General features: G+C 41.2%; 1 protein-coding gene across 7 annotated transcripts in view; it reads right to left on the reverse strand.

Moving 5' to 3' along the window:
* Ptprt (protein tyrosine phosphatase receptor type T) overlaps positions 1-18,892 on the reverse strand; it is a 1,084,881-nt gene that overhangs the window by 123,794 nt on the left and 942,195 nt on the right. For all 7 annotated transcript variants that reach the window (XM_021194826.1, XM_021194823.1, XM_021194825.1 and 4 more), the window contains one exon: positions 2,142-2,290. In XM_021194826.1, the coding sequence (XP_021050485.1) occupies positions 2,142-2,290 (149 nt within the window). The remainder of the gene's footprint in view (positions 1-2,141; positions 2,291-18,892) is intronic.

Below are 18,892 nucleotides of genomic sequence, written 5' to 3' on the forward strand. Positions count from 1 at the left end.
TACCACCATGTTATGTATCTTTTTCTAAAATGTTTAACTTAAATGAAATCTGATGTAAAATCAGACAACTCTGTCTCATGGACCACAGAACTACTGCCTCAGACTTTTGAAAAGTGTCAGATTCCTGAAAGAAAAAAAAAACAAATAAGGTCAGGAGACTTTAGGAAAACCAAATGGAAATGAGCACCTGGTTGGATCCCGATTTACAGCAAATTCCCCCAGCATATTCTGGGGACACATAGGAACATTAAATGTGGGCTTGCATCTTCAATATCACTGGAATGACATCATAGTTCTTACAGAAGTCTAATTCTATTGTGGTGTGATGAAGAGCTGTTTTATAATATAGGGACCACATATTCAAATCTCTAGAGATGGAATATTCTAGAAACATTCCATTCTCAACTTAACTTCTAAATGGCTCAGAAAATTCTGTTCAGTGGCTAGAAAGTGCAACCAGATGTCAATATTGAAAAAAATATTACTAATATTACTAATTGGTGAGTGCAGTTAAAGGGTAGGAGTACTCTTTTCTTCTCAGCCTCTTTTGGGGGATACAGTAGATTTAAATGAATCTTTGCTCCAAAAGACCAACACTCCTCCATTTGAACATACTGTCATCCTCAAAGTTCTGAGCACTTAACCAGGGTGTCTCTAAGAACCATCTGGGTAGTGTTAAAAGATCCATGGCCCTCAGTCCCTGCCCTGTCTCGCATCCATCATTTGGCTTGGAAAACCTTTCAAGTTTAATGCTGGGCTCCAGCTTAGGGATTTTTGGATCCTTGAGAAATGATCTATGTAACTCTGGGAATCTGAGGCAAACATATCTATCTCACCTACCAAATAAGATCATCCCTACTAAGGGCCTCATAGGCTGACGGCAGAAATGAACCCAGTGTGTCTTCATCATAGACGGTGCAGCATTTATATTGGTTTCCTTTATTCTCTGTGCTCTTGTCACTCCGCATCTCCCACACAGACCATATCTAAAGCCGTCTTTATGAAATATGGTTTCTTCTGTCTATAATGTATAAGATAAATGGTGACAATTTACTATCTTATTATCAGATCCAGGAAAGAACTAGTGTATAGCATGGTTGAAAAAGAAGAGCAAAAGAAAGTTTTCTCAAGCCTGGCTTATAATTATCCAGCCATGGAGATCTCCTTTGGATGGACCAACCATGGAATTTAAACTACTATATTAGCCAAGGACATCTTATGAATTCTGCATGATGATGAAGATAGTCTTGATCTAATAAAACCATGCTTGGGAACACAGTTTTCAGTATGGACATTGAACCTAATAATAGTCTTGTGATTTTTAGAGATTGTTACTTTAAACCTCAGTTTCTGAAATATTAGGGCCAAAGACAGAGACATTCTATGACTCATCTACATTACACAGGAAATGTGAAGTAGATTTGAAAATTGCCAACCAATAACTTCAGTATGGAATGCTTTTTTTTTTTTTTTGTCTTAAAGTCATCTCCTTTTCCTCCTCCTCTACCTCCTCCTTCTTCTTAGTAACTATTCTTATTTTTAACTACCTGACCTGACTCTATCCAGGATGACTTGTTCCCATTATATCTACTTAGGCATAGATTCTAGTTGGTTGTTTTTTGGTATATATGGTTTATAGATTTGTACACATAATTGCATGTGGGTACATGCATATGTATGTGAATATCAGCAGTTAATATAAATACCTCAATCGTTCTTTACCTTATATTTGAGACATGGTATCTCATAAGACTTGGAGCTCAATGATTAGGCTAGACTGGCTGGTCAGCAAACCCTATGGAATCCCCCTGTCCCCACCTCCCCAGTGTTGAGCTTATTGGTGCATGCCACCCTGACTAACTTTTTCTTTGTGTGCTGGGGATTCGAACTCAGGTCTTCATGCTCATGTGACATGCTTAGTGACTGAACTACACCCCCAGTCCTACAATCTTAAATATGCAAATATGCCTTTTACATCAGGTTGGGATACCCTAAAGTTTTGCCAGGGAGAAGACCCTTCACCTCTGACATCTCAGGAAAGCACTCTGATTGCATGCTTTCCCGGACTTGGTCATTGTGAGGGATCCACAGGACCAAAATTGACCCTGGATACTCCATTCCCCTTAGGTGGCTTGACTTACTGAATCCATTAACATCCTGAGAGCTGGAAGAGAAGCCTTCATCATTGCGGGTGGTGCTGAGCTTGGCAGTAGGCTTGTCAGTCGAGGCCACAGGCCCCATCTCCCTCTGGGCTCCACTCTGGGTCTCCTTCTGCTTCTTAGCCAGCTTCCTTTGGGACATGTGCAAGGGAAAAATCACAGTCAGATGGTTCTAGTTGCGTTAGAGGACTGGGAAGATAGGTGGGTCTCTTTCCCCATTCCCCCATTCTCAACACCATAGTTAGTTCATTCAATAAAAGCAGGGGCAAGGCCGACTCTCCAATGTCAGAGTCAAGTTAACACAAGCCATTCTGAAACTAGAAATCATTTCATTTAGTTGGAAATATGCAACTTAAGTTATTGTATCCATAGAATGAGCATGTTATATAATTGAGACTCTATGATTTGTCCCCCACTTTCTTAGAGGGAGGAAGAGGTTAGGAGGCACCTTCTGTTTTCATGCAACTAAACACCACCCACATACTCTATATCTATTTTAAATTATACCAGGTGATAGAGACTTTTATTTCCCACTAGGGAACTAAAAGGTCAAAGGTTTTTTATGGACTTAACAATCTATTTTACTTACATTTTAACTGAGAAGGCATAGCTATTTCATAAGAGATACAGTTCAGTCTTCCTCAGAGGTTGACTAATATAAGAACTCATCATAGAGCAGTAGATTGAAGTAGGGGTTGATGGTTGGAGAGGATAAAGATTAGTATCTTCACTCAAAGAAAGAGAAGCCAGAGCTGGACTCAACTCATAGACATTTTTATAGGAGCAACAGTTCTAGAGAACCAGGGAGGCCTTAGTAATAATAATAATAATAATAATAATAATAATAATAATAATAAATAATAATAGTATATCAGAGTATTTCTCAACGTTTGGTATAAGGCGGAATTACCTGAAGATATAGCCATTAAGATCTCCTAGTAGGCCTGACACCAACTACGGAGGCTAAACCGCCTTTGGCATTAGACAGACATGGGTTCAGAGCCCATCTCTGTTGCCTCCCTGGCTCAGGTTTACTGATCTCTACTCATTGAACTCTTGTACGCAATGAGGATTAGCCTCATACAGACATAAGGATTAAATGAGGCAGCACATATAATACACAGAGCACAGTACTGGCACATAAGTGACAGCGATCACATGGACATTGCTATGAAATCCTTGCTGATTCAGCTGACCACATTCTAATGTCTCAACCCCCTCCCAACAGGTCCACTGTGGAATTCCACCTGTCTTTGAATTATACCAAGTGACAGTGACTTTGATTCCTCGCTGGGGAACTAAAAAGGTCAAAGGCCTCTTCTTTCATGGATTTTTAAAAAATCGATTTCACTTAAATTTAAAATGATGGGGCTTAGGTATATCACAGAAGATAAAAATATGGTGACCCATCCTTGCATGTGGTACTTGTGGGTTTTCCCAACATTCATATATCTAAATATAGTCATGATATTCCTAGCAGAGGGAAAACTATAGGCTAAATAAGTCTCTCAAGGATAATTCCCTGAATCTACTGCTCTAGTCTTCACAGAACCTGGTCTTAACCTTTACCTTACTTGAGCCTGGAAATAACAAACATCCTAAAGAGGTGAAACTAACTGTAACATAGAAACCATGTCCTAATCATGAGATAGGTCATTTCAAGAGTTAATGACATCTCCCTTTGACAAGGAGCATCGAAGGAAAAAATAAAATAAATCTGGATGGAGAAGTGTTTCAGAGGATTTATCTGGGACCAAACTCCCAGTTGACAGCCTCCTCCTAAGAACAGGGGTCTAATGTGTAAGTGTAGACTATATAGAATGACAGATGGCACCTTTAAGTGAGGATAATTTGAGAAGTCTTTATTTATAAAAAGGACTGTTAAAAAAGGTTGTTGGGGACAGAAAGATGGTGTAACAGAGACAAGAGACCATTTCCCATCTAGGAGCCCGGAGAGATAAGCAGGGAAAGATCTAATCAGAATCCCTAAGAGTTGGAAAGGAAAGTCCAGAAGGGCAGATGTTTTCTAGTCAGACCTAGAAGAGCACACAGAGGAAATGACAGGCCACAATACCCTGGCTCATCTCTCCCTATCCTCTGACTTCCTATAGCAGTTCTCATTAGCCGAATCTAATTAAAAGCTACAGGTGTTAAAGGACCCCTCTGAGGGAATCCCTGAAGAACTTATTCCTGCAGCAGAAAACATGGCAGAGAATAGGACAGAGTGAACCTGGATCTAGGAATCTGGACTGAGAAGAAAAGCTTCTATAATTCCTCATGTGGCCATAATCTGAAGATCCATGCAGCCTAAAGAGGAATTCTTCATTTATTTATTCCTAAAAATTGGCCTGGGGAAGGAATTGCACTCAAGAAAAGAAACACATGTTTTTGGTCATTAATGGTTTGGCCACAGGCAGACTGTTGTATCAGTGGAACTACTTTAGGCAGACAGCAGAAGGACAAGAAATCAAGCCTTGCTAGCCTGGCCCTTTCTACCATCATCAGTCAATCAACAGACAAGGAGAAGAGCAACATAAGACAGATGAACAGTTTTGTAGCTGATGGCATTCAAAACTTTATTCTTCATCCATTATCAAAAAGCATGTGTTTAAAAATGTATATGTGACCTTCATAATCATAAATTTGAAAGGATATACAGCAGATATTTTGCCTCCATCTAAGCTCGCTCACATTGCACCAGCAGGAAATAAAAGGAAATCTGATAAGAGAATTAACTTGAGAACTACAAATGAGAATGAATCAGAGGCTTTAATATTTCCTTCAGGGCAGAACTTCCAGCCAATCTCATTCCATTCAGGGAAGAATAATATAGAGAGAGTTGTCTTCAACACAAATCATTGGCCTCCAAAGGAATAATAATATCCAAAAGAGGTCTCACTGCTTCTTAGAAAAATGACATTTTATAGAAATATTTGGATTGAGCCAAATACCTATATAGAAAAAGAAAAGAAAAGACAGCAAAGAAAGACTGAACCTCTCCAAAACATGGAGGTATTTAAAAACTTTAAAAACTATATAATATCTATATTAGCTACCTTTACATAAAAAAAATACCAGAGACAATGAACTTCTTAACAGAAAAGGTTTACTAGTCATTGACTGGGTGACCCCACTTGCTTCTTTGCCTCTAGCAAGAGCTGAAGACTTTATATTTTCATAGCAGGCAGAGCAAACTTCTCAGGACAAGAGCCAGGAAGCACAATGATTTGCATAGGCTGTCATCTTAAATACCCTCCTTTGACTTAAGGACCTCCACTAAGCCTGACTGCACCTCATAGCATTGCAGTCCATGGTCTAACACACAATGCTTTGGGGTTGGATTGGGGCTCCTACAAACCATAGTAGTGTCCTGGGCATGTAGCCCATGGCTGGCTGAAACCTGCTTGTTTTGGTGATAGGAGTCCTGTGTGAGTGTTCTGGTAATGGACTTTCTATATGAATGTTTTGGCAATAAACACAGCCCTAAAGGTGGAAATGGAAGAGGCTCAGAGAAAGGAACATACAAACTTAAAGCTAGAGACCTATCGCTATCCTTTGAAGTTCAAAATTTAAAAATTAAAACTAATACCAGTAACAGAAAAGATTGATAGTTCTTGTCATTACCAAAGAATTTATCTTATCTTTTCCCTCCCTCTCTTTCTTTCTTTCTTTCTTTCTTTCTTTCTTTCTTTCTTTCTTTTTTCTTTCTTTCTTTCTTTCTTTCTTTCTTTCTTTCTTTCTTTCTTTCTTTCTTTCTTTCTTTCTTTCTTTCTTTCTNTTTTTCTTTCTTTCTTTCTTTCTTTCTTTCTTTCTTTCTTTCTTTCTTTCTTTCTTTCTTTCTTTCTTTCTTTCTTTCTTTCTTTCTTTCTTTCTCTCACTCTCTCTTCTGGAGAAAACTCGAATCTGAAAATACCCAACATCTTTAAACTGTGGACTGGGCTTTCGCCTCCAATCCATACCTCCTAGCAAACAAGAATTATGTCCCTCTACCCCACATTGCTCAGGACACTTGGCCTGGATGTCTTTTTATTCCTTTCCACTGGGCATTTCTCTTCATCCTTCAAGTTGAAAGTCATTCCAATGTCAGACCTTCTCTGAGGCTTCTTGCTGCTCCACTAACAGAACTGTAATTTTCTCCTCTCCGGCTGACTCATTCTTTGAACAGATATTTGAGCACATACATGTATCAAGCTCTGTTAAGTGTAAAGAAAGCCTCGTCCTCTTCACCTTGACCCTCTACAAATCCAGAGATAAATGGCGAAGACAAGCATTAAATAATTAAGTGCAGATATAAAGAATCACAGAGATGGAGAATGCAGAGAAGAAATATTTGGGGCTCTGACAGAGTTAACGCTTGGTTTGAACTCTGCCTGGAGACCAGGTAACATATTGACACCTTATCAGCTAAGCCCACATCCCTCCTGTGTTAGTCACTCAACTCTCACCCACTAGGAAGCACCTCTTGGGAGAATGGCTTTTGACTCCATGTACTGACACCAATTGCTTACTGAGGATCTGGCACATAGCCCACACTCGATAAATTTGTTGCACAAATCTCCATTGAAAAAGTCTATGACTTGAAGTGTAGAAAAGATGGTCATCCTGCTCTAAGTATAAATTATAACCACTTCAACAGTAGATGAGTGCAGGTAAAGAGAAGGGGAACCCTGCAAGGCAGCAGTGTGTGCCTCGGAATATGTTAGCTAGATAACTCAGTATTTTATTCTTACAATATTGGCAGAATTAGTGGAATATTCACAGAAATCTGTCTGTCTGTCTGTCTGTCTGTCTGTTTGTTGTTGCTGTTTTTGTTATTGTTGTTGTTAACTTTAGATCCCACAGACTATCCCAAGTCACAGAACATTAAAAATAAAGCAAAACACCCCAACATCATAAAATAGGCGTGACTCCTGGGGTGGTGCTCTCATTAATTAAGGTCTGGATCCTCAGGGCCTTTAACACTCAAGTACAAGTGCACAAGTGGGTGTGACTTTTCTGAACTTGCAAATATTTCTCTATTGGTGTTGTGATTCTTGTCAATTAGGTCTCAGGATTTCACCAGCAGGGGGTACCAAAAGCTGAAGAAAAGAGCACACAGAAGCCTATGTACCAAGTTCCTAGAGCTGGAGAATGTTTCAGGACAGTAATCTGAACCAACTAAAAAAGGGCTCTCTCCTGTTGTAGACTTCTTCATCCCTTTCCTCAAATAATTTTCTTCCCCTTTGTTCATGAGGTTTGAGGTTTTATACCTGTGGCTGCTAGACAGGAAGGATATCCTGACTAAAACCAAACAGACAGGAGTCCATTCCAGCTCCTGCTGGGGAGATGAGGGAACCCGCTGCTAGAAGAGTTCAAGCACAGACTGGGAAACTTTCTTGGCATAGAGGCAGTGAGGGAGACCTACACCACTCTCACCCCCTCCCCCATCTCTTCTTGTCTTGGAACAGAAGTATGCAGCATCCAGATTATTACTGGAAATTTTGGCAGTTCCATCTTAAAGACTTTTTCTGGAAATGACCAGTCATGTACACTCTCCAGGGCGGACACTGACCAGACACTTTTTCCTTCCCAGGGGGCCTTGTCTCTGACCCACACTTCAGTAGCATCTTTGGGCACAATATCTTGGTAACTCTCAGAGACTTGAACCTTGAAGCAAGAAGGTAATATTGCCCCTCATAGAATGCAAAGAAGAGAGAATGAGGGAAAGAGGGAGGGAGAGACACACACGAGACAGAGAGACAGAGAGACAGAGAGACAGAGAAAAGATAAAGGTGGATACACACTAATTAAAAGTAAGCTTTTTTTCACACACTTTACAGACAGAGTGTACAGCGACAGGCCACATGACTGATTCTCTATCTAGGATTGCCCCTCATAACAGAAAGAGGACTACACTAGTCTCCCATTTCATAGAAGAGACTCCCTCTTACTAAGCCTGCACAGAGGGTGTTTAGTCAAAGCACACAGCACACAGGTAGGAGACACAGAACCTAGTCCCTGCTTCCTGCCTTTATTATTTTTTAAATTATTTTATTAGATATTTTCTTCGTTTACATTTTAAATGCTATCCCGAATGTCCCCTATACCCTCCCCCCATCCTGCTCCCCTACCCACCCACTCCCACTTCTTGGCCCTGGCCTTCCCCTGTACTGGGGTATATAAAGTCTGCAAGACCAAGGAGCCTCTCTTCCCAATGATGGCTGAATACGCCATCTTCTGCTACATATGCAGCTAGAGACACGAGCTCTGGGGGTACTGGTTAGTTCATATTGTTGTTGCACCTACAGGGTTGCAGCCCCCTACAGCTCCTTGGGTACTTTCTCTAGCTCCTCCATTGGGGGCCCTGTGTTCCATCCAATAGCTGACTGTGTGCATCCACTTCTGTGTTTGCCAGGCACTGGCATAGCCTCACAAGAGGCCACTATATCATGGTCTCTTTACAAAGTTTGGAGCTAAGAGGAAAGGATGGACTATCCAGAGACTACCCCACCCGGGGATCCATCCCATCATCAGCCACCAAACCCAGACACTATTGCACATGCCAGCAAGATTCTGCTTCCTACCTTTAAACTCAGACACCTGTTCCAACATTCTCCTACCTCTCCTCTAGGGATGGGATTAGAGATGCAAATTAGATGACTCTACCCTATTCAGAGGAAACCACATACTTTTGATAGCAGGACACTGAGAAATCAAGCTGTAAGTGAGCTCGAAGTTTCCTTCCTGCTGGCTAGCTTTCCTATAATGCCAGAAGGAAAAGCTGGCTGCCTGCTGGAGGATAAAAGCTATCAATCCTTTTCCCCAGCTGTGAGCCCTCTGAGCTGCGATACTAACCTACCAGGAAATTTGTGGCCACAGGTACAACAGTGATGACTGATAGAGAGCTGGCTGGCAGCTGTCGGGTTTGTGTTGAGGTTTGGTGCAAGGAGGGAGCTCATGCATTACACTGTAAAACTGATCACCAGCCCATGAGAAGGAGGTCAGAGGCCACAGGGTGAGCATACTGCTGTTGATTTGCTGCACGGACAAGGTAACAAAGTGCCCTCTAAATACTTACATTTACATACAAAGACCTGTGCTTCTCCTAGTCTTGGTCAGAGAGGCTTCTGTCAGTGCCTGGCAAACACAGAAGTGGATGCTCACAGTCAGCTATTGGATGGAACACAGGGCTCCCAATGGAGGAGCTAGAGAAAGTACCCAAGGAGCTGTAGGGGGCTGCAACCCTGTAGGTGCAACAACAATATGAATTAACCAGTACCCCCTGAGCTTGTGTCTCTAGCTGCATACGTAACAGAAGATGACCTAATCGGCCATCATTGGGAAGAGAGGTCCCTTGGTCTTGTAAACTTTATATGACCCAGCACAGGGGAAGGCCAGGGCCAAGTAGTGGGAGTGGGTGGGTAGGGGAACAGGGGCAGGGAGGGGGAGGTATAGGAAACTTTCGGGATAGCATTTGAAGTGTAAATAAAGAAAATAATAATAATAATAATAATAATAATAATAATAATAATAATAATAAAGTGGCAACAGTTAATGCAAAGACTCATAGAGCATCAAAGTGGATCAAAGGGAAGAGAATGGCTGAGTACTAAGTGTTCATCCCTAACTGAGGTATCCATTTTGCCTTCTCCAAGGCTTAGAGAGCCATCACTGAAGAGGAGCAGAAAGAGCCCAAAGATGGGAAGGAGAGCTGTGAAACGTCGTCTTCTGAACATGACATAGTTGTTGCACCCAGGAACGCACAGCAACAGTGGTTGCCTGGACTCAGCCTGCTCAGTGATGAGCCTCTCAACATTCCGACACGGAAGGGAATACAGTGCAGGAAGCCCCATTCCTCTCTGAGAAGTGAGAGGCAGTAAATAGTTGTAGGGAGGGAGGAAGTCATAATCCTCAGTGGTATACACAGTGGCCAAGTGTTCTTCCCTAAGTAAGTAACCCCCCGCCCCCATCCCCATGCAAGCCAGCCATTAAAAGTAACGGACGAGAGTAGGAGAGGAACTTATTGCAAAGAACTAGTGGTTTGGCAGGAGGGAGAAGAGGTAAGATGTATATATATGATTCACATATATATGTATATATATGATTCACATATATATACATGTATATATGATTCACACACACATATATAATTATGAGTGAAAATAAATTTTTATAAAAGCAGGTTCAGTACATGTTACACACAATTCCACTCTCTTACAAACACAGCAAAATAAAACCTCAAAACCCAAACCCCACTAACTCAGATTTCTTGTAACTGAGGTAGAGGCTGAGCTACATCCTCTCAGAGTCAATAGTATGAATTGAGGCCATGGTGAGTGTGCGCAGGGCTTATAGTCTGTTACAGCATTTTCTCTTACACCCAGTTGGGGATGGCGAAATAGTTAACACATCGACAACAGTGGCAGACAGTGTGACATTAACGCCTAGTCCCTTGTCAGACTACTGTGGGGGTAAGCTACCATTCCACATAACAACAAGGCAAAGACTGGAATGATGTAGCTTCTAGCCAAGGAATACCACAAATCACCAGGCATCCTTACATGCTATTTAATTTTATTTAAACTTTATGTATTTATATGTTCATGTGGATACACATAAATTGTGTTTGATCTGTATGGAAGCAGAGGGCAACATGGGTGTTCTTGCTCAAGAACCAGCCACCTTGGGTTTTTGGAGGCAGTGCATCTCATTGGCCTGGAGCTTGCTGAGGATGCTAAGCTGGCTGGCCAATCTGCTCAGGGAGTTGCCAGTCTCTACCCTGGCAATGCTAAGAGAACAAGTCAAACAAGCACCCCCTTTTTTTCCATGTTGCTTGGGGAGCAAACTCAGGGTCTTATTTCTGCACAGCAAAAACTTTACTAGTTGAGTCATATACCCAAGGTAGAAGAGAAATTCTAGTTGTTTTAAGCCATCTAGCATGCAATACTTTGTCATAATAGCTTTAAGAGACTAATATAATTATAATAAAATAGGTAATACATATACTGTGCCCATTTAATAAGCATTTTCACTGGGCTTCCTTTATTCCGGGCACTGTTCAAAGACTGTGGGCATGGTGTATCAGGGGCTTTAGCTCGAATAACTATATGGTAAGCAGTGGTATTGCCAACACCTCACAGATGAAGGAGCAGGGCAGACAGACTTAAAAAGATTCACATAAAAATTCCCAAACTTTCTAGAGGCAGAGCTGAGACTCAAACCCAGGTAGTCAAGTGTCTGGATGCTCTCTAAGAATATTTTTGTTGTTCTTCTGTCAATCAAAGCATACAGATTTCTTATCTGGCTCCCTTCATCCTAGGCAATCAATCAGACACCCACACATGTGCATATCTGCAGCGAGTTCACATCTCACACTGTACATCCCATCTGCCCACTGCCTCTGTTAGGCACCTATTCTGAGACTTTGGGGCCTTTCACTCTCTTTGTGTTGTAGCTTCCCTCTTTTCCAAGGTTGGCAAAGTTACACAAGTAGCAACAACAGCAGCAGGTCTTATTATGGTTTGAATGCCCAAGGGACCATGGCTACCACCTGTCACCTCCAGCCTTCTGCTATCTAGCTCTCTGTGTGGCCGCCTCTGCGGGGTCTATCTCTGCATTTGTTCCTAACCATGTCTGACTCTCCTAAAACAGGTTCTTCTTTTACCAAAAGATCAGTTAGACCCAACTGGACAGGCTCCTGAGTTGGCACAGATAGATCCAGCCTAGCAGAGGGCATGCAACATACACAAGGGCCACTTCCATATGTGCATAACTGTTCCAGAAGCCTGAAGTAGTGTCCAGTGGGAAAAGCACGGACTCTCAAGCGAGACGTCCTGAAGCTCAAACCATGGTCTGTCATTTCCTAACTCTGTAGTCTTGGGTAGTTTCTCACTTCTCCTTAACTCAGTCTCCTCATGTGTGAACTAGTGTCGAATATTGCGAATTCTCTTACTGCTCCAGGGTAGATATAGTGATAAAGAATTTTCAAGCACTTACACCTGGACATGCTGTTGACAGAACACGCCTTATACATGATGCTTGTTGAATAATAAACACTGAGGACAGAAGCAGCTCTTCCTAGGAAAATGAGGACAGAATCCACGGTTCAGATGCTGGGTGCTATCCTGAATGCTTTTAAGCCACAGAGCTCTGAAAGTCCTGGGGTAGGAAGATATCCTTTCCAATTTTAGTGCTATGGAAATAGTATTGACCTTAGCCCCGGACTGCCTAGGTTGTAACTCTTGGTGTAATCATGATAAAGTCTCCATCTTCATGGGGGTAATGGGAGTTTCCTCATCTGTAGAATAATCAGATATATTCTCATCTATTGCATGACTTGTACTGATTAAAAATAGTCACTTGTGTCTGAGGCGACAGCTCAGTTGATAAAGTGCTTGCCCTGCAAGAAGGAAGAATGGAGTTCGATCCTCCAGAATCCAGTTAATAAAAGAAAGCCAACAAAGAGGCCCATGCTTGTTATCTCAGTGCTGTGAGGCAGAAATAGGTAAATGTCCGGTATTTGTTGGCCAATAAGTCTAGTCTACTAGGTGAGTTCCAGGCCAATGAGAGACTAAGAAAGGGAGAATGCATGGGCTTATAATCTCAAAAAAAAAAAAATGAAAACAAACAAATATCTAAAGTGAATGGCATCCAAGGAATGACAGGTCTTCTACATATATGTACATACAACCTCATACTCACATACTCATATATAAATCATCATCATCATCATCATCATCATCACTATCATCCACTCCCAAGAATGGAGTATCTCTTCTTTTGGCATTCATTATCTGAGAGTTTTTGTTTGTTTTTAACCTTTAAAAATATTTATTTATATATTTATTTAAGTGTAGGAGTGCTCTGTCTACATGCACACCTACATGCCACACCTACATATAAGTCTCCTTTATACAGATGGTTGTGAGCCAATATGTCATTGCTGGAAACTGAACTCAAGACCTCTGGAAGAGCAAGCAGCCAGCTCTTACCTGCTGAGACACTTCTCCAGTGCCTGCATTTGGCTTTGATCTGCTCCTTGATAGCAGCACACCAAGAAACCAAGGTAACTATTTTTTTTTTTCTGTCTGTACTTCTTGCAAATCTTGCTTACATGACAACAAGTTAAGCTAGACACTAGGGTAGCCGGTCCCACAGGTACCCAGATGTCCAGTTTCTATTTATGCAAGGTGTAAGATGTTAGATTATATGAACTGTAAAGGTCCCTAGGGCCTTCACCCCCTACCCTGCCTAGAGACCCTTGTACTGTTAAGTCAGAAAATGCTCAGTCCCTTACTGAGCAATACCAGCCACAAGAACCCATGCCCTCTGCAGACAGCCCCTTCCAGAAGCATAGCACCCTGGAAAGGAGGGGTGCGGGACACATTAGTTTCTGATTGTCTTTTGTGCTCCAGCACCTAGGTGAGCACTTAGCATGGTATTTTAAGTGCTTTTATCATGTTATATAAATGGATGGATGGATGGAGCTTCCATATTTGAAACTTCCCATAACTTCAGATTCAACACTATTCTGTATGAAGTGGCTGTACTTGACCGACTCATCCTTACTGTTGCAGAAACTGGTTTTGTTCTGCAGATGTTAATAGCAAGGATTTCCCAGCTTGTAAAGCCTGTGCAAGCAACACAGTTATCTAGTATGTTCAGGTTGGGCTCCATCCTTGGAACTTTAGAATTTTGCAAGTCTAGGGTAAAACTAAATATCTGTACATTTCCAAGTTCCTAGAAGATACTGGGCTCTGTCCTTTGAGAAATACTATAGGACATCATCTCTTGCTCAAGAGAGGAACGGAAGCCACTTCTCTGTTCTCCTTCCTCTGTTTGTACCTAGGACCACACTTAGCCCCTCCCACTGTCACTGGGCTTAAGGACGAATACCATTTAAGCTAGATCTTCTACTTTCTTGAGACTTTATTCTAAGGAAATATAAACAATAGTGAAAATAAAGGGCCTAACACATACAATAAAGGGACTCTGAACCACTCTAGCCTCTATTTGCACTAGTTCTATCAACTGTGGCATTGTAGACATTTTAGATAATACATAATGTTTGTTAGCATCCTTGATCTCACCCTTGTGGAGGCCAGGGCCTCCATTACTCTCGGATATAACATTTAAAAATATCTCTGTCTGGATGTGCTGGCACACATGTATAATCCCAGACCTTCGGAGACTAACGCAGGAGACTTCCCAACTGGAAGACAGTCCGTACTACACAGTGAAACCCAGTTTTCAAAAAAGACAAGATCTGTAAGCATTTCCAAATATTTTGGGGTCAGAGTGGGGAATTTTTTTCCTACCAGTAGTACCTCTGTTTAAATGGAATACTTTCATTTTTCACAGATTCCATCGTGTGTGGTTGGTATCTTAAAAACAGCTTGAAGTTTCATAATAGCACCATGAAGTGCTGGTTAGTTCTTTTTTTGTTTTATTGATGAGAAACCTGGGCCTCAGAGGGTTAATTCTAAACTCATAAACTGGGTAACGGGAACAGGTGGGTTTGAAGGCCAATTCTTCAGTCTTCAGAGCCTGCTGTGTCTTTTCCCTCCCCTGGAGCTTCTATTTAATAGCACGCAATCCGTTAGAGCCTCATAAATGTCTAACAATAGAGAAGCGGCTCAGTAAATTACAATACTTCCCCTGGATGGAATATTATGCAACTATTAAAATGATGGAGTGCCATTAAAGATGAAAACTATGTAACAACATGGAAAAATGCTAACTGGATTGCATTAAGTTAAAATACGAAAAAAAAAAAAAAAAAAACATGTCTACATTGTAATCACAGCCATGAGGCAGTATATCTGTGTGTATGGCTGATAGAAGAGCAAAGACATTAAGGATAATTTCCCTTTCCTTTCCTTTTTTGATATTCATTATTATCATAGTAGCTTTGTGATTTTTATTTCTAAGTAGTGGCAGGATACTGATGAAACGCAGGCCGTTAGGATTGCCATAGATCCACTTGAATTACTGGAACTTATGCTTCTCTCAGCCCATTGAGTGGGGCAAAGGGTTACTGGCCTTATTTCCCCAAAACGGCAATATCACAAATGATGCTTTGGAACACAGAACCCTTTCATTGCCCTGTCAAGCTTCCTTGAAGCACAGCAAAGTCACAGTGCAAGAGACAACTGCCCTAAAGGCATCAGGGTAGGTCACTCAGGGAGCAGAGGCCATTAGGAACATGCAGTCTTAGACTGGCAGACATGTCTGTCTGTTAAAGGCACCGAGCGAGCGGTGTGCTGGTCTCATGTATTATGCATCAGGAGTGGCCTGGCACCCTAGCTTGGCTGTGCAGGAGAGGCCTTGCAAAAGAAACATCTGATGAACTGATTGGTATGTCAAAATGTCATTAAGGATAAATTAATGGACGTGTTACTCTGGCTGTAAGAGACAGTGCCAGCAAGACATCAGGCAGCCGGCAGGCTGTTTTCCAGCCCAAGACAGACGGCAGCTTACAATGGAGATTCATGGTCTTTATGCGTTGTGAGATGCTTTGCAGGGAGAAGAATAAACAGAAATGCTCCAGCACTTAAGCGCCGTAAAATCACAAGCATGAGATAAATTAATTAGTGTACACCAAGAAGGCGGCTTGTCTGTCTGCACTCCTGGGGAAAGCAAGAATAGATGGCATTGGGCTACAGATGACGGGTCCCAACACCAGCCTCCAGAGAAAGCAATTGAGTTTAATGGGCAATCATAAACTGCAGCTGATGGAAAGATAAGTCTGGTCTGGATTTTTTAAAAAAGAAAAACAAAAATAAAAACAAATAACAAACCAAAAATGATTTCTCTCTACTGCTTCTGAGCCCTTTGTGACTCTGGATCAGATGTGTAGGGAACTGGAGAAACTTGGGAACTGGTTCCCCTTTTATCATCAAGGAGGGAGGATTATAACACCCCAACACTGCTGGAGCTACTCTTGGGGTATCTTCTACTATCCTAGATAGGGAGTACTTTATTCTCTTGTACCAGGAGGCTCACTACCTCACAGTTAGCCTGCCCCATTGTTAAATCATCAGTATCAGAAAGCTCTTTGGTTTTCCTTGGCATATTTCTTCTTGCAAATAAATAATAAACTGATCCTGGATGCCAGACCCTGGGCTCTCTCTGCCCATAGCCTACATTGGAGGAAAATGAAGATCCAGGAAGGTGAATGATTACTAAGAATACATGTCTAGTGCATGGTGGGACATGATCCAAAGCCAGGCCTACATAGATCAAATCTTGACATACCTACTTACCACTCAGTGGTAATTGCTATAACTACTACTTGATGGCTAGGCCCTGATTTGAAGAGCAATGCTGCCCATAGGAAGGCACAATTATGGGAACTTCCTTTGGGCATACCCTGGGCACTTTGATAAACATCTGGCTTGGGTTTGCCAACCAGTCTTTCATGCAAACTTATTTTGTATGGGAAGTAAGTTATTTTTCCACTCAAGACTTACTCTTTTGAAAGTTAAATCAATTGGAATAATTGTTTTTCAAAATATGCAAATCATTTTTATTCCTATATACTAACAATGAACCATGAGAACAGAAATTTCGAAACATCAATGTAACGGCATGGAAAGAATGAGACTTTCAGACAGAAATCTACAGGTCACACAAAAGACTATACATCAAAACGTATGTTAAAAAGGTGATTCAAAACAAAACAAAGGCAAGAAGCTAAGCATGGTAGTGAGATCTGCAGTCCAAATATTACAGGAGATGAAGTAGATTAGGAGGTTCAAGTCTAGGCTGTCTACATGGTGGGTTCATGACCAGGCTCACTACATGGTGGGCTCACAAGCAGGCTGACTTGAATAGTGAGTTCAAGTCCAGGGCGACTGAGTGATGAGTCAAAGTCACTACCCAGTGAGTTCAAGACAAGGTTGAGACACATTTACGTGTGACTGCCCAGCCTACTGCCCTTTGTAGTGTAGTTAATAAGCCTGTGTTCTTCTAAAAGAGATTCAAAGGAGGCCTACCCAAATGAAGAGGCAAATGTCATTTCTCGACCAAAGACTTGGTGTCATAAAGACTGTGGTGCTCACATAGTTAATGAGAAGACTTATGCAACCCCAATCAAGAGCCGGAATGATTCTTTTCAACACATGGAATCACCATCATGTATTTATTTAAAAGAAGGAAAAAAACTACTCTGCAAGCCTCAATTGCCCAGAAAAGATCACCTGGGACATATTATGTTAAATAAGTTCATCATTCCACTGCTCTATAATCAGTTACTCCTATGTCTGGTACACATGAATTTAAATCAAATCTCTCCACAGCACAACCCTTTTAGAGGACATTAGTATAAACAAAAAATGTGTTAAGAGATTACATTTAAAAGTGGGACTCAAGAGGCCTGTTTAGAAAACAATCACAAAACAACCTCTATCCTCTCCTCTCTTAATCTCTGCCCTTATTTTTCCCAATGTGGATTATAAATTTCATAGCAATTATAAGAAGACAAATGACTTCTCTGTTGAATTTCTTGTCTCATTCATACAGAGAGTGTATTTAAAGGCATAAAATATTTCTTATATGGTTTTTTGTCTGTATCTTTTTCTATTATAATCTGAGGCCATAGTTATACACTTTCAGGTCAACCCAACTTTGAACTGTATTCATTGCATGCTATCTTTAGACTTGGGCTCTGAAATGGCTCTGTGGGGAAAAGGCTGTGGTTCTTGTTGGTGTTCTTTCCATGTAGAGAAGCAGGATCTTTGGCACATGTATCTCACATGCATCATAAGAGCATGGCACTAGCAATGTCATCTCTGTGTTCTCTTTCTCAGGAAGCCCTTGTCCCTGGTCAGTCTTGTGACCCTTCCTTTTCTTAAATTTAAAAATGGAATTTTCTCATTGGGTTAACATAAAGATTCCATGAAATACCTATGTAAAAGACATTTGCAAATTGCAAAGTAATAGTAGACATAATGTGGCTGGAGAGATGGCTCAGCAGTGACAAGCACTTGCTGCCCTTACAAAGGATCCCAATTTGGTTTGTGGTACTTACATCAGGTGGCTCACCACCACCTGCAACCCAAGCTCCAGGGGACCTGGCACCCTTTTCTGGCCTTTCAGGATATAGATACATGCATATGCAGGGGGACACAGAGAGAAACACAGACACACAAATACATAAATAAAATTTTTTAAAAAATTTGAAAACAGAAGTAGATATAAAGCCAAAATATAATAATCATATTATATATTATATATTATAATAAGATGATGGGCATATTTATGCTGATTTAAACAACACACAAGGTTCCCAAGCTCTGAGACATCATATCATTCTTTCCTGATGTCTATAACTTTTATTTGTTGATGTCAGTTAACTTAAAAACATTTTAAAGGAGACCCAGACACTGTACTTGTATAACATTATCTGATGTTGTCCTGGTAAGTTTGCACAGTGAGTCTAAAATTTGGGATTACTATTCTTAATTCACAGACGAAGAAACAGAGGCTTAGGTGGTAAGGCTCCAAGTCTGCCTGGACAACAAAATACAGGAAGAAAATAAAGGAAGAAGGAAGGAAGAAAGGAAGGAAGGAAGGGAGGGAGGGAACAATTGAGTGAGGGAAGGAGTGGAGGGAGTGCTAAAGTCTAGCAGCTGAACCCAAACTTGTACCTTTTACAATAGGGCTGTTTACAGTGTGATTATTAGTCTCCTTGCAGGTCCAAACAAAACCAGTATGCAACACCCTTAAATGATGAGAGATGAGATTATAGAAGT

The sequence above is a fragment of the Mus pahari genome, chromosome 3 (assembly GCF_900095145.1).
Source record: "Mus pahari chromosome 3, PAHARI_EIJ_v1.1, whole genome shotgun sequence".
NCBI classification, from domain to species: domain Eukaryota; kingdom Metazoa; phylum Chordata; class Mammalia; order Rodentia; family Muridae; genus Mus; species Mus pahari.